The 15,686-nt window shown below is 42.6% G+C and overlaps 1 protein-coding gene across 1 annotated transcript; it reads left to right on the forward strand.

The window, feature by feature from the left end:
• Positions 1-786: 786 nt before the first annotated feature.
• Positions 787-12,376, forward strand: cyp4v2a (cytochrome P450, family 4, subfamily V, member 2a). Its single transcript, XM_030788272.1, has 11 exons — positions 787-1,047; positions 2,223-2,335; positions 3,404-3,489; positions 3,834-4,024; positions 4,597-4,666; positions 6,315-6,441; positions 6,836-7,009; positions 7,814-7,916; positions 8,974-9,108; positions 10,407-10,586; positions 10,952-12,376. The coding sequence occupies exons 1-11, from the start codon at positions 855-857 to the stop codon at positions 11,119-11,121; spliced, it is 1,542 nt and encodes a 513-aa protein (XP_030644132.1). The 5' UTR covers positions 787-854; the 3' UTR covers positions 11,122-12,376.
• The last annotated feature ends 3,310 nt before the right edge of the window (positions 12,377-15,686 follow it).

Genomic DNA, 15,686 nt, shown 5'->3' on the forward strand with positions numbered 1-15,686 from the left:
CAATGTGAACAGTGAGCAGTGAGCAGTGAGTTTGACCTCTGCATTTAACCCATCCATACACACCAGTGTGTGTGTGTGTGTGTGTGTGGGGGGGGGGGGGTGGTTGGAAGTTAAGTGCCTTGCCCGAGGGCACTTCAACCGTGCATATTATTACAGACCCAAGCTTATTAAACTGTACATTAATAAACTTGACTGAAAGGTTAAAACAGGTTATCAGGTCGTCACTCATTTCCTATTGGCTGTCTCAAAATTCGCTGTTCACTGTTCTGACATAAAGGCCTGGAACCCATTCCCTGCCTAGGTCAAATATGAATAAAAGCAACTGGCATTATTTTCAGGTCGAAGGTTTGGTGGCGTGTCTGTGCGCATATGTGTGTACACGTGCGCATGAACGCACGGATTTTGCATACGGATTCACCTTACACAAGATTTTACACACAGTAAATCCGAAAGAAAAGAAGTCGGAGAGATATCCCAACGTGGAAATTCAACTCTAGTTGGATCACGTGAGGAACGACAGACGTCGACTGCGGATTTAGCTGGAACCATACTTTTATCAGTAGTAGACCTCGATAGACCCCGTGAACTCCAATGACCCGCACGCACCTTGCACTAAAGAAGCACTATCTTTCCCGGATGACAGGCCTACGTCAGTGCTCTAAACAGCATCCATTCACATTGCTTTAATGATTAGGCTGTCCCACGGCCCTGTGTAGGGGTGGCGTAATAGCCTACGGGTTCGGTTCAAAGTTCAAATAAAGACAATCTAAAATAAGCAACATCAGCCAGAGGAGGATACGCAGTCTGCTCATAACGGTCCACAGACGCTCCAAGTTGCTTTATTCTCTGAAGAGATGGCGATCACGTTTGGGGTCTACACGTTCGGCTTCTTGGCCGTGAGTGGTTTTGTTGCCATGCTAACCTACATAACCTACCAGCTGCTGCACAGTTACCTGCAGAACTGGATAAAGCTGAAGCCAGTCCCGGGCATCGGATTCCCTTATCCGCTCATCGGAAACGCGCTACAGTTCAAGTCCAATGCTGGAGGTGAGACAGGGGAGACAAAATTGATCGATGTCGGTTTCGACCAAGGAAGGCGGGCCTCCAGTGTCAAAACATGAACAGAAAAGCGTGTAAAAACGGTCTTGCATACTGTGGGACTCTCTCTCTTAAAGAAAATAATAGGCTATATGTCAAAATTTATCTCTATGAACCAAGAATACAGAAAATGCATTCTTACATTTAGCATTATATTAAAAAGAAGTTGTTAGATCGAAAAACTGAAAATAAAAACCAACAATTACTGAAAGCTTGAAAAATGCATTCATTCATGAAAATTCATACATGGAAATATGCAAGACGTCTCCAAAATTTAACAGATAGGCTACGTTAAATATCCCCTGTGCAGAGCGAATGCGTAGAAAATGTTTTTGCACGTTTAAAAGTGTCTGCTTTCTTTAGTGCTTAATAACCGTTTGTCACATTTAATAAACTGACATTTTTGCTGACGTTTGACGAAGGCATCCTTTCCACATCTGAATAATGAAATATCTACATTCAAAAGTTATTTTTTTTATCACTAAGGTGCAGGAAGTATGGTAAGTACCGAGGTATACATTTTCCGTTACTGTAGTTATGTACTATATTGGCAGACTTATAAGTTACTGTAGTTATGTACTGTGCTGTAGTCACCTACTATACTGGCAGCTTTATACGCTGAGCATCAACAATATGAACAACGTTCAGTTTCCACCCGACTTCATCTGTAAAGAAAATTATATACTTTTTACTCCGATATATTTCTATTGACATCTGACGTTATTTGTTCTATTTGATATAGTCAGAAGTTGTATGTGTATGTGTGTATATATATACACACACACACACTCGCACACACAGGGTGACTTGCCCTGTTATTGGAACTCTTCTATCATAATTTTATCTTTATTTTAACTCAGGTATAATGCCTGAATGCATTTACCATCCCAACTAAAGTGCATTGTCTTTAAGTAAAAGAGAGATTTCCTATATTTAAGGTCTGCTCCCGTTTTTGCATGAACGAAAATTGATCTGATAAATGACCAATCTGTCAGAACTAGACAGGATCAGCATTTGAATAGACTGTAACAAGGGTGTTCATTTGGAGGGGTGTCAAGTATAAGTTAGAAAAACTGTAAATGTCTTCACTCAGTGACTTACAAAAAACGTGTTCTTCTTTGCAGACTTCTTCCGCCAGCTGGTTGGTTACACTAATGAATTTCGTAATTCTCCTCTGCTGAAGGTGTGGATTGGTCCAATTCCCTTCCTAATCCTCTTTCATGCTGAAACAATCGAGGTACGATACTATACTATACTCTCCATTTTTTGGAAATTTGAAAAGGATCCAAAATCCATTAACTCACAGTTATGACACCATCAGGTAAAAGTTAATTGTTTGCACATTTTAATGACCTCTTCCGCATGTCGAGAGTGTTTATTTGGCACGCGTCCAAAAGCAAATGATCTGGTCAGCCCGCTGGATGCTGGGACATAAATCATGTTTTTAGAACTCATTGCTTCATAAAATTATATTAACATTGCCGGAGGCGAGTCAGAGGTAACTGCCTCTGCCTAATAAACCCACTCTGTCGATACACAAAACTCTAAAAAAAAACAACAAAAAAAGTGATCGGGGGTGTGACGGTGAACTACCCTTTAGAGACGTTACCACTGACCGATTGGGTTTTCTAAATACGACGTTCAAACCCTGTGACATTCATGTTTATTAAATCCCCAAAACATTCCACAAAGGTCCCCAGTGACCTTGACGGTAACCTCTCACCTACTTAGATAATATTGTCAAAACATAATTAAAACCCAGATTAGCTTTATCGACACAAGTTTATTGAAAGCCCCTGCTGCAGGGGGAGGCGGAGCCGCGTTTGTGGGGGTAATAGAAAAGGATTATATGGGATTATGAAATAGGCTTGTGGCATTGTGTATTGCTATTTTTTTTTGTTTATCGGTCCATCAATATGCCTCCTCACCTGAGCGGTCAGAAGTCATTCACTATCTTGTGTTTGTGAAATTGCAAAATTCAGTGTTTAATCACGTGCGTGTTCACGTGGGAAAAACTGGCAAACTTTGAAACCGTCTGAAGATGGTGGCTTTTAATGTTAGCCATGTCTCGTGTCGAATTGAACACTGTTGTTGTGTTTAAAAAGTGTGAGAAATGTTGCACTATCAGTCGTAGGGCTGTTAAGTGTTTTGTCCTGGGAGGTTTGCACGAGTTATCTTAGTTAATTTAATAACAATTTCAGAGTTTACTGTGGTGAAGCTATGTCCTTTCTCTAGAGTGCACAGGGCATGTCTGTCACTGTTCCGCTTCTTTCCTGACTGATAATGTGTCACTGTGTCACTGCAGACAGTACTGAACAATCCCGTTCACATGGACAAGGCCTTTGCCTACAAATTTCTGCATCCCTGGCTCGGGACAGGTCTTCTGACCAGGTAAAGCTACAATGAGACACCGTACTTACATCAACACAAAATAACATTAGTGAATGGCATTAATAACATTAGTGAATGGAAGATTTTAAAAGACATACTTGGCAGTATGTCAGCGGAGTTAGCGTTAGTTTCCTCTGGTATCTACAATCTCTTCCTTCATCTTGTCCTCCATTTCTGCCCTCCCTCATCCCTCATTTTTTGTTTCCCTCACACGTTGTCGCTCTTTTATTAACCCCTGATCTCTCACTCATACCATGATCCTCCACACCTTTTAAAATGGTTTTCTTTCTCTTTCTTTTGCCTGTAATCTGTGCATTTCACTCTGACGTGGAACCGGGTCACAGCACGGGGGACAAGTGGCGTCGCAGGCGTAAGATGCTCACCCCCACCTTCCATTTCTCCATCCTGACGGAGTTCCTGGAGGTGATGAACGAGCAGGCGGAGGTTCTCATTGAGAAACTGGACAAACAGGCGGGAAAAGGCCCCTTCAACTGTTTCAACCACATCACTCTGTGTGCCCTTGACATCATCTGTGGTGTGTATGTGAGAGAGAGAGAGAATGTGAGAAAGAGAGAGAGAGAGTGAGAGAGAGAGAGAGACAGAGAGAGAGAGAGAATGTTAGGGAGAGACAGGGAGAGAAATATCAGAAAGAGAGAGAGAGAGAGAGAGAGAGAGAGAGAGAGAGAGAAATGTAGATGAAATACAGGTGGCATTAGCTCATGATTTCATGTGGTGTGAGTCAGTGTGAATGTGAGCTTGTGTATGTGTGTAAGAAAGAGAGTGCAGGCTTACACCAAATATGCAAATGACCTGTCTCTGAGATGTTATTTTTCTCAGACAAAAACTGTGCTGAAGTTCACCAATTCACAGTTTACACAGTCTATGTTTGACCAAGATAACCATTTCAGACAAAGTCTTCCATGCCTTCTAACAGAATAACAAGCCACATGGGTGCCTAGTGAAACATGCATCTATGAAAATGTGCACACACATACCTGTGTTATACCAGCTACTCATTTTAACTTTGAATACTGCAATATCTACTAAAACTCTGCATGTTTGTTAAACCGGTATAATCTGTTTTTAATCTGTAAACATGTATTTCAGAAACTGCCATGGGAAAGAAAATCTATGCTCAAAGCAACTATGACTCTGAGTACGTCCGCTGTGTTTACAAGTGAGTCCGCCTCTCAGTTCACCTTTTCTTCTCTTCTCTTTTTTTTTTAAGTTGAAATGTTGTGAGGTGAAGTTGTTTTTGACATTGGGCAGACAGTTGTTGACAGTTTGGTGAGATTGTTTGGAGGTACGCGAGTCTGGTTTATCGATCCACCGCAGCGTAAACAAAGACAGTTTGTGTAGGAAGAACACGGGGCTTAGTCATTCTGTTTTTCTCACTCCATTTAAATGCAGCCGAAGCCGTGTTTACCGTTCACTACCTCACCGTGTCACTAGAGCAGGTCAGAGATGTCTGCGCAGCCAAAGCCGTGTTTACCGTTCACTACCTCACCATGTCACTAGAGCAGGTCAGAGATGTCTGCACAGCCAAAGCCGTGTTTACCGTTCACAACCTCACCATGTCACTAGAGCAGGTCAGAGATGTCTGCGCAGCCAAAGCTGTGTTTACCGTTCACAACCTCACCATGTCACTAGAGCAGGTCAGACATGTCTGCACAGCCAAAGCCGTGTTTACCGTTCACAACCTCACCATGTCACTAGAGCAGGTCAGACATGTCTGCGCAGGGAATGATATTCCAACACGCATGGGGCCTCTTCGTATGATCATATATCAAATTAATAATCATATATCACATTAATGATCATATATCAAATTAATGATCATATGTCAAATAAATAATCGTATATCAAATGAATAGTCATATGTCAAATTAATGATCATATGTCAAATTAATAATCATATATTAAATTAATTCACTGACAGTAAATAGCCCAAACAGACAGGTGAATTCACTGACAGTCAATAGCTCAAACAGACAGGTGAATTCACTGACAGTCAATAGCCCAAACAGACAGGTGAATTCACTGACAGTAAATAGCCCAAACAGACAGGTGAATTCACTGACAGTCAATAGCCCAAACAGACAGGTGAATTCACTGACAGTCAATGACCCAAACAGACAGGTGAATTCACTGACAGTCAGTAGCTCAAACAGACAGGTGAATTCACTGACAGTCAATAGTCCAAACAGACAGGTGAATTCACTGACAGTCAATAGCCCAAACAGACAGGTGAATTCACTGACAGTCAATAGCCCAAACAGACAGGTGAATTCACTGACAGTCAATAGTCCAAACAGACAGGTGAATTCACTGACAGTCAATAGCCCAAACAGACAGGTGAATTCACTGACAGTCAATAGCCCAAACAGACAGGTGAATTCACTGACAGTCAATAGCCCAAACAGACAGGTGAATTCACTGTCAGTCAATAGCCCAAACAGACAGGTGAATTCACTGACAGTAAAGAAAATTACCTGTCAGCGCTCCGCTATTAAACATTCACCATTTTCCAACTCAGTTATCTCCACTTGGCTTCTCAGACCATTAAAAAACCCCGCAGATTGATTTCTAGTGTTTGATGGCTAAATAAAAAAAAAAATCCATTAGATGAATAATGATAAGGGAAATGAGACTATATACAGGTCTTGTTCCAAAACTCTTAGACTGTCTCCTTTCCCTCAACCATTCCATCCTTCTGGAACTGCAGACTGCACTGGTATCATGGTTCCATTATGTTTTTACGGACTAGAATCCACATGAATAGCAGTTCTGATGCAGTGCTCTCACATCATTGGTTCCCTGTGTAGGATGAGTGACATCATCACAAGAAGGCAGAGGATGCCATGGTACTGGCCCGATTTTGTCTACTACTACTTTGGAGAGGGCCGTGAGCACAACAGAAGCCTCAAAGTCCTGCACTCTTTCACTGAGAGCGTGAGTGTCTCCACGGCAACCTTTATGACATCACCGGCCTACGGTGACCCATTACATCATGAAGTTCTAATCTAAAGACACGTAACAGAGTGTGCCAGTGATGAATTATATGATACATACCAATTACACATATATATATGATGACATAATGACATCTCTGAGTGATGTAGTATGTGCGATTACACACACTAAGATATGTAAATGTGATAAGATTATACGACAAATTTATGATGAGAAATAACTAATGCGTTTTGGGTTACTGAATAAGAAATGTATTCTGAATTATGTTTTTTTTTTTTAATTAATTTTAATGCAAATGAGAAAAACACACATTTTACAGCTCAGCTGAATACCCATGGCTAATGACCTCTCCATGAATCTGATTGACATGCAGGTGATCTATGAGCGGGCAGAGTACATCACCTACATTGAGTCAGACAGCGAATCAGATCACGGCATGAGGAAGAGGCGGGCCTTCCTGGACATGCTGCTGAAGACCACCGATGAGGATGGGAACAAGCTGACCCATCAAGACATTCAGGAGGAAGTGGACACTTTCATGTTTGAGGTCAGAGGGCATGACACACACAGGGCCAGAGGGCATGACACTCACAGGGTCAGAGGGCATGAAACACACAAGACCAGAGGCAGAGTCAAACTCACAACAACACTTATATAATTATCCTTTCATACTTCACAGACCTCATCATGTCAATAATTACTATTAATAAATATCTCATTTTTACCCAATAATACTATGTAATATGTGATATAAACCTGCTTATCTAAGCAGTCAGTCAGCGGCCTTAAAGAACACTGATTTACACGCCTCAGTCATTGTCCCACCTGTTCTGTTTCTAACTGCACTAACAGAGGGGCTGTATAACTCTCATGAAGTTTCACACATACACTGGAGTTTGAGTAGGGAACTTGTCATCAGAAAGTGTCAGAATATAGAATATAAACCCCATTATCCAACTATTAATGGTGTTTGCTGTACATTATTATTGAGATTAAAAAAAAAACAAAATACAGAATTTCTGCATTATTCTTTCTGTTTAGACAAAACCACAGGGGTTATGTTTTGTGTAATTGTCATTAATATATAATGTGTAATGTCTGTGTAAAAACAATAAATGTGTAATGTATAACGCCTGTGTAACTGTAATTAATGTGTAATGCCAGTGTAATTGTAATTAATGTGTAACATGTAATGTCGGTGTAATTGTAATTAATGTGTAATGTGTAATGCCGGTGTAATTGTAATTAATGCATAATGATGCATAATGTGTAACGCTAGTGTAGACATGACTGATGTGTAATGTCACGGTGATGTAATTAAGGTGGAGTGTGTGTCTGTGGTGTGTGGCAGGGTCATGACACTACAGCGGCGGCCATGAACTGGACCATCCACCTTCTGGGCGCTCACCCAGATGTCCAGAGCAAAGTCCAGCAGGAGCTACAGGAAGTGTTTGGTAAACCAACACACTGCCTCTTCTCTGTCTTCACCTTTACAAACAGGGCCTTATGCAAATATCATTCAGATGAAAACGTGTTAAAAAAATATTCAGATCGTCTATAAAATAAAGACTTTAAGATATTGTCACAGGACCACTCTTCTTAGGGACTGCCCGCTGTGTCTAAACACCGTAAACACTGCAATGATTCGACATGATTTTATCAGGCCTTGTTATAACCTCTGTTTCTGTGATATACTAAAGCCACTGGAGTCAGTGAAAGTCTTGGTTAAGTGAGACAGGGGCATTGGAGTCAGTGAAAGTCTTGGTTAAGTGAGACAGGAGCAGTGGAGTCAGTGAAAGTCTTGGTTAAGTGAGACAGGGGCATTGGAGTCAGTGAAAGTCTTGGTTAAGTGAGACAGGGGCATTGGAGTCAGTGAAAGTCTTGGTTAAGTGAGACAGGAGCAGTGGAGTCAGTGAAAGTCTTGGTTAAGTGAGAAAGGGGCAATGGAGTCAGTGAAAGTCTTGGTTAAGTGAGACAGGGGCATTGGAGTCAGTGAAAGTCTTGGTTAAGTGAGACAGGGGCATTGGAGTCAGTGAAAGTCTTGGTTAAGTGAGACAGGGGTACTGGAGTCAGTGAAAGTCTTGGCTGAGTGAGACAGGGGCAGTGGAATCAGTGGCAGTCTTGGTTGAGTGAGACAGGGGCACTGAAGTCAGTGAAAGTCTTGGTTATGTGAGACAGGGGCATTGGAGTCAGTGAAAGTCTTGGTTAAGTGAGACAGGGGCATTGGAGTCAGTGAAAGTCTTGGTTATGTGAGACAGGGGCATTGGAGTCAGTGAAAGTTTTGGTTGAGAGAGACAGGGGCAGTGGAGTCAGTGAAAGTCTTGGTTAAGTGAGACAGGGGCATTGGAGTCAGTGAAAGTCTTGGTTAAGTGAGACAGGGGCAATGGAGGTGACAGGTTTGGAGTCAAAGACTGTTTATGTCGCACCTGACTCCTGCTCTGACTCATGTGGACTACTGCAATAAGGGATTCATTTTTCTCTCACTGTGTGTATGTGTGTGTGTGTCCTCAGGTGAGTCAGAGAGGCCCATAAACACAGAGGATCTGAAGAAGCTTAAGTATCTGGAGTGTGTCATTAAGGAGTCTCTCAGGCTCTTCCCCTCTGTGCCTTTCTTCGCTCGCAGCATCTGCGTCGACACACACATCAGTAAGTCACACAGAAAACCACACGACACACACGTCAGTAAGTCACACAGAAAACCACACGACACACACGTCAGTAAGTCACACAGAAAACCTTATGACACACACATCAGTAAGTCACACAGAAAACCACACGACACACACGTCAGTAAGACACACAGAAACCCTTACGCCACACACATCAGTAAGTCACACAGAAAACCACACGACACACACGTCAGTAAGACACACAGAAAACCACACGACACACACACGTCAGTAAGTCACACAGAAAACCACACGACACACACGTCAGTAAGTCACACAGAAAACCACACGACACACACGTCAGTAAGTCACACAGAAACCTTACGACACACACGCCAGTAAGTCACACAGAAAACCTTACGCCACACACATCAGTAAGTCACACAGAAACCACACGACACACACGCCAGTAAGTCACACAGAAACCTTACGACACACACGCCAGTAAGTCACACAGAAACCTTACGACACACACGCCAGTAAGTCACACAGAAAACCTTACGACACACGCCAGTAAGTCACACAGAAAACCTTATGACACACACATCAGTAAGTCCCACAGAAACCCTTACGATACACACTCGTCAGTAAGTCACACATAAACCACACGACACACACATCAGTAAGTCAAACAGAAACCACACGACACACACATCAGTAAGTCACACAGAAAACCTTACGCCACACACATCAGTAAGTCCCACAGAAACCCTACGACACACACACAGTAAGTCACACAGAAACCTTATGACACACACACAGTAAGTCACACAGAAACCTTACGACACACACGTCAGTAAGTCACACAGAAAAACTTATGACACACACACAGTAAGTCACACAGAAAACCTTACGACACACGTCTTTGCTCTGCTCATTACCACGTGTACACACAGCCAAAAACCCCACGGAGCTGCCGTGAAAAAGCACAAAGCGCACACACACACATGCACACACACACACACACATATATATATGTAATTTTCTTTGGGGAAAATATGTCTGTGCTTGGTCTTTTACATGTCCATCCAGTTGGTTATGCATTTAGTACATTCTTCATTTCTCTATGAAGCAAAGTCAGCACTGAAAACAACGCTGCTAAAATCTTTTCTTTCTTATTAATGTGCCAGTCAAGCAGTCCAGTTCATTCATTCATCCATTCATTCACTCATTCATTCATTCACTCATTCATTCAAAGATTCAGTAAATGTTGTCCCAGGTTGAAAGCCTTTCTGTTGTTGTTGTTGTTGTTGTTGTTGTTGTTGTCCTGTTCAGATGGCTTTAAGGTGCCTAAAGGAGCCAATGCCATCATCATGACCTACGCCCTGCACCGCGACCCCCGATACTTCCCCGACCCGGAGGAGTTCCGTCCCGAGCGCTTCCTGCCGGAGAACTCCGTGGGCCGACACCCATTCGCCTACATCCCGTTCTCGGCCGGCCTCCGCAACTGCATCGGTAACACACACGCAAACACAACACACACAGTCTTCTGGGTCCGTCTGCGTACTGCTTAACTGACTAAATCATGCTCTTCTTTATCTCTGCCTTAATGTGTTTGTGTGTGTGTGTGTGTGTGTGTGCACGTGTGTGCGTGTTTGTGTGTGTGTGTGTGCGTGTGTGCACGCGTGTGTTTGTGTGTGTATGTGCGTGTGTGTGTGTGTTTGTGTATGTATGTGCGTGTGTGTGTGTGTTTGTGTATGTATGTGCGTGCGTGTGTGTGTGTGTGTGTGCATGCGTGTTTGTGTGTGCATGCATGTTTGTGTGTGTGTGTGTGTGTGTGTGTGTGCGTGTGTGTGTGTGTGTGTGTGTGTGTGTGACAGGCCAACGTTTTGCTGTGATGGAGGAGAAGGTGGTCTTGGCGTCTATTCTGCGCTACTTTAACATTGAGGCATGTCAGAAGAGGGAGGAGCTTCGCCCACGCGGGGAGCTGGTGCTCCGCCCAGAACAGGGCATCTGGATCAAACTGGAGAGAAGAAAGCCACGCTTATAAACACAGCAACACCGCGAACCCCTACACACACCACCTACCACTACACCACACCACATCACACACAACACATCACACACAACACTCACTAAAGAGCAAAGAATTGGGTTCAAAGTCAAAAGAGAGAAAAAAAATAAAAACATTTACAACAAAGATTATACAATACAACAGAACATAAACTCATCAAACGAATCGAATTTCAGAGGAGAAAACAATAACAGTAACGAAACATTAAGCAGCATATGAGCAGACATTCAGAGCATTTTACACAGTGTGACAGTTTTAAGACAACGCTTTTGTCATCCGAATCTTTCTATGGCGAGGATATAAAGGCCGAAACCAACTGACATATAGAAACACACACACACACAAACACCACACAAACACGCCCCAACCCGCACCCACACACACATATATGCACACACTCCCACACACACGCGCGCAGTCACATCTGTGCACATACACGGGGCACACACACATGACTCACTCAGTTTTGGGTCTCCTCCTTTGTTCCGTGCAGAATGGGTTTGTCCAGTGGGCTGAATGTTTCCTTTGTAAGCAGACGATATTGCATTGCTTGGGCAGAGAGCTTAGTGCAAACATCCCACAAACCCTGGCTGTATTTTCAAATGGCTGGTCGTGGGAATTAATGTCTTTCTTTGTTGCTTTATTTTTTTATTTTCTTTGGCATTTATTTTACGTGTGTGAAAAACGGACATAGAGAAACAACATAAAAGATTTTCTAGAGAGAAGAGAATTTACACTAGAATGTATCTCTGCGTTATATGTCAAACAAGTCCATTAACAGAGTGTTTAATTGCTTGCTGGTGAGGTATAAGAGACTAAACAAAAGACAGATTACCTTGAACTCTCTCTCTCTCTCTCTCTGCCTCACATGTCTGTGCTTAGTAAAGAATATGAACCTCCCCCTTCTCCTTCTTTTTTTTTTTTTACATTTTCTAACGTTGTGTATCGTTTTTACATTGCAGTTAGAAATGTGCACTGCTGTAGACAGCTACTTAATTATATGTTCAATTTCAAATAATGCAAATAATGGTCGTAGAATGTCACTGAAGTCTGTGGAAGAATAGCGTGTTCTAGAATAACGTGTAATTACGCAACGTGTGATGAAGTCTTTCGTTTGATGTTTTTACAAACGGTCTTAAGCACTAACTTTATATGTCTTGCAAAATCTGTTCTTTATTAAAGACATCTGTTTTTGAGCTCATTACAAAAATAAAGAATTAATGAACCACTATCTCATGTGTCCGTCTCCAGTACAAAAAAAAAAAAGACACTAGAGCCGCGCTTGCAGAATTCGTAAGCTTAATTAGCTCACGTGGAAGAGATCTTATCGAACTTCCTTCACTAGAAAGAAGTCACTAGAAGTCACTTGAAAAGAAAACGTAATTAGGAAACGACAACGCTATAAATTACAGCACCATAATGGCCAGCAGTGATTCGATACATTGCCGGATAACGATCATTAGGCAACCCGTATCTTCTGCTTTGAAAGATTAATTTGATAGACCGCTGTCTGGCTAGTTGAATTATGAAGACCGTTATATTAATCAGTTACCGCTCCCAAGACCAATCTGTGGGGCACTGGTGTCGCTAGATCAGAATGAGCGAATGCTACGGTATTCAGGAGTTCTGTGATTACATGGCGTTGTCTTTCTTCACTCTAAAGCAATTGAGCTACCGTCTGTGTTACTGTCGATATGCCCACGTCAGTCTGATGAACAAACTTTTTTTTTTATGTTAGTTTGGGAAATTCTTAGAGTTTGGAAATTCAAAGTGAACGGAACAGTCGATTAAGTCAAATTAACTGGTAGCAGTACACCGTACAATCATCATACAGTTACTTTGACTGAATTACTCAAAAGGAGGGAGCAACTGACCTTTGATATTAGCTCGGAAAACTTTAATGTTGTCTCTGTTGACCTACGCAGGAGTCATTTTGTTGTTAGCTGCCTTTTCGTGGTATCTGGAGGTCACGTGTTGCCTCTTCCACACACGTGAAATGAAATGTCCAGGGCTATTGGACCTGCTACTGTACTAAGCTCAGATCCACTTCTTCTGGCTTTATCTTCAAACTGACATTTTCTTTTCCGTAAAGGCCACTCTCTCTATTTCCCGCGCAGTCGACTCTCTCTCTCTCTCTCTCTCTCTCTCTCTCTCTCTCTCTGCGTGTGAAACAACTGTAGTAAGAAGTGAGGTAAACGGGTTACTTATGAAAATTAGCGATTGACATAGGAGAGACTGGGACTGGGATGAAATTCGATGGCCGGAGGCCTGTGTGTCAGATGCTGCTGTGATAAATTGATCTTTGGATGACGTCGATCGTTCGTTTGAAAACCCAAAACATATCATTAGTAGACGTACATCAGATGAGTTCCAATAGCCTCCAAAACACCGCCAGCGGCATGAGGAACGATGTACTAGCAATGCAGTAACACTTAGCATCCACAGCGGGGCAGCCGTGCTCCTCGTTAACAGAGGCATTCGTTCATAAACAGCGTACCAAGGGTAAAAGGAAACCCTAAATGGAATGACAGAATTATGAACGTGCGCCCACGGTCCGCAGAGTTCAGCTAAGACGTATCAGACTTTTGACATCATAGATTTTCAAGAACCAGCATTTTTTTTGTGTGTGTGTTAGCTATAGCCTACACGCATTTTAGCAATTAGTGTCATAGCACAGATGGGGAAGGTGAAAAAAAAAAACGGATTATGACTTCACATCTGTGTCCGGTAAGGGTCCAGATTGACTGGCAGACACATGGTAATATATCAAAAACAGCAACACGGTAACGCAGTGTAATGCAGTTTTTTGGCAACAGCTTAAGCACCAGAATTCTTGAAAGCCTCTACAAACAATAACACAGTAAAGACTATAAAAACGATTCGGTAGAGCATGCCGTGACATTTTGATTGGTTGGAAGGCCAGAGGTGGAGGTTTGTCTGAAGTGACAGAACTCCTGGACCTCACCACATTTAATGAGCAAGAGGATTCTTTGCCCACCCCTCTTTTTGGGCACCCCCCCCCCGCCCGTTTGCTCAGTGAATGCCCTTGTTGCTGAACAGTGATGGGGCGAAACCACTCCATCTATTTTACCTCCTGCAGACTCCCTAAGGTAAAAGGCCCTCGCGACAGCTGGGGAGAGAGACCGAGAGAGAGAGGGAGAGAAAGAGAACAAAAGTGATGTTAAGAGTGAAAATGAGAGTATGTCTATGGGAGACAGGGAATGAATAATACAGAACAGGGGAGGAAAAACAAAACCAACCAAACAAACAAATAAACAAACAAACACAGAAAGAACATCTGAAATAGAGAAGGAGACTGCAGCAGACCTAGAAAATTATAACACAAAATAGAACATTATATATCAGTGAGACACAGCTGGCACATTGAGTATGAGCTCTAGGATTCTTTCGTCTTGACAGGAATTTTGAGTTATGATGGAGGTACTGGCATATTGTCTTTTCTCCACTGCAGTACAATTCTCTCAACCAGCACATTAGCAGGAACACCCCACCCTCCACCTCCAGAGATATTTAATCACACCCCCCCTTGGTCATTTGACACCGTGAAGACGCAGACATACTCCTGTAACCCTGACCAGGCATCACAGCCGCCGCTGATCGCCAAACACGTCAGTAACACGTTGGTGAATGTTTGAGAAAACCTCATAACAAGAGTGAGACGAATAATCAAATTAAAACAACTGTTCGGTTAAATGTGCAGCTGGTTAAAGTCACGGACAAGGAAAAAGAACGGCATTGGTCAAAAAAACAGAATTATTGACCCACAAAAAAAGAGTGTGAAAATTACACTGAGCGATAATAACAACAGAAAGACAACGTCAAAAGAATGGCAAGCGACAGCGGGTTTGTAAGAAAACAGGGAGGAAAAAAAGGCCTTTTCAAATACTTCACATGTTATAGCCAGTGATGAAATCCTCTCGGTGGAGCATTGGTGTTTGGACGAGGGGTCCCGGCCTCACTGGTCTCTCGCGGTCAGAACCGCGCGTGATCGGTGGTTCAGCACCAGCATACAGGACTCAGTCCTGTATGGCTTAAGGCACCGGGGCCGAGGTGGAACTGGTTTTCCTTTTGAAGTTCGCCAAAAGTTAATCTCACAGCTAAATTGACAGAAATGTGGGCCGTGCCCTCAATTTTCGCTCCGCAGAGACTGTTACCGGACCGCCGGTGTTCGATTTTATTTGATTTTTTTTCCCTCCTGTGTCCCTGAGGACAGACGTAGGGAATTGGAAACAATCGTAGCCGATTAATTTCTTATGAAATCAAAGCTTTTTGAACGGATGACCATGAAGAAACACTCTGGTTTTACAGAGAGACATATAGATACAGAGAGAGAGGGAGAGAGAGAGCGAGAGAGAGGGAGAGAGAAAGAGAGAGAGAGAGAGGGAGGGGGGGGGGGGAATCACAACATGAAGTCCAACAGTCACGTTCATGGAACTGAGTATAACCACAAAAAAACAAAAAACAAAAAAACCCCTCATAACTGAAAAATAATACAAATGAAATGATAGTGTTCCACATTC

This window comes from Chanos chanos, chromosome 11 (assembly GCF_902362185.1).
Source record: "Chanos chanos chromosome 11, fChaCha1.1, whole genome shotgun sequence".
Lineage (NCBI taxonomy): Eukaryota > Metazoa > Chordata > Actinopteri > Gonorynchiformes > Chanidae > Chanos > Chanos chanos.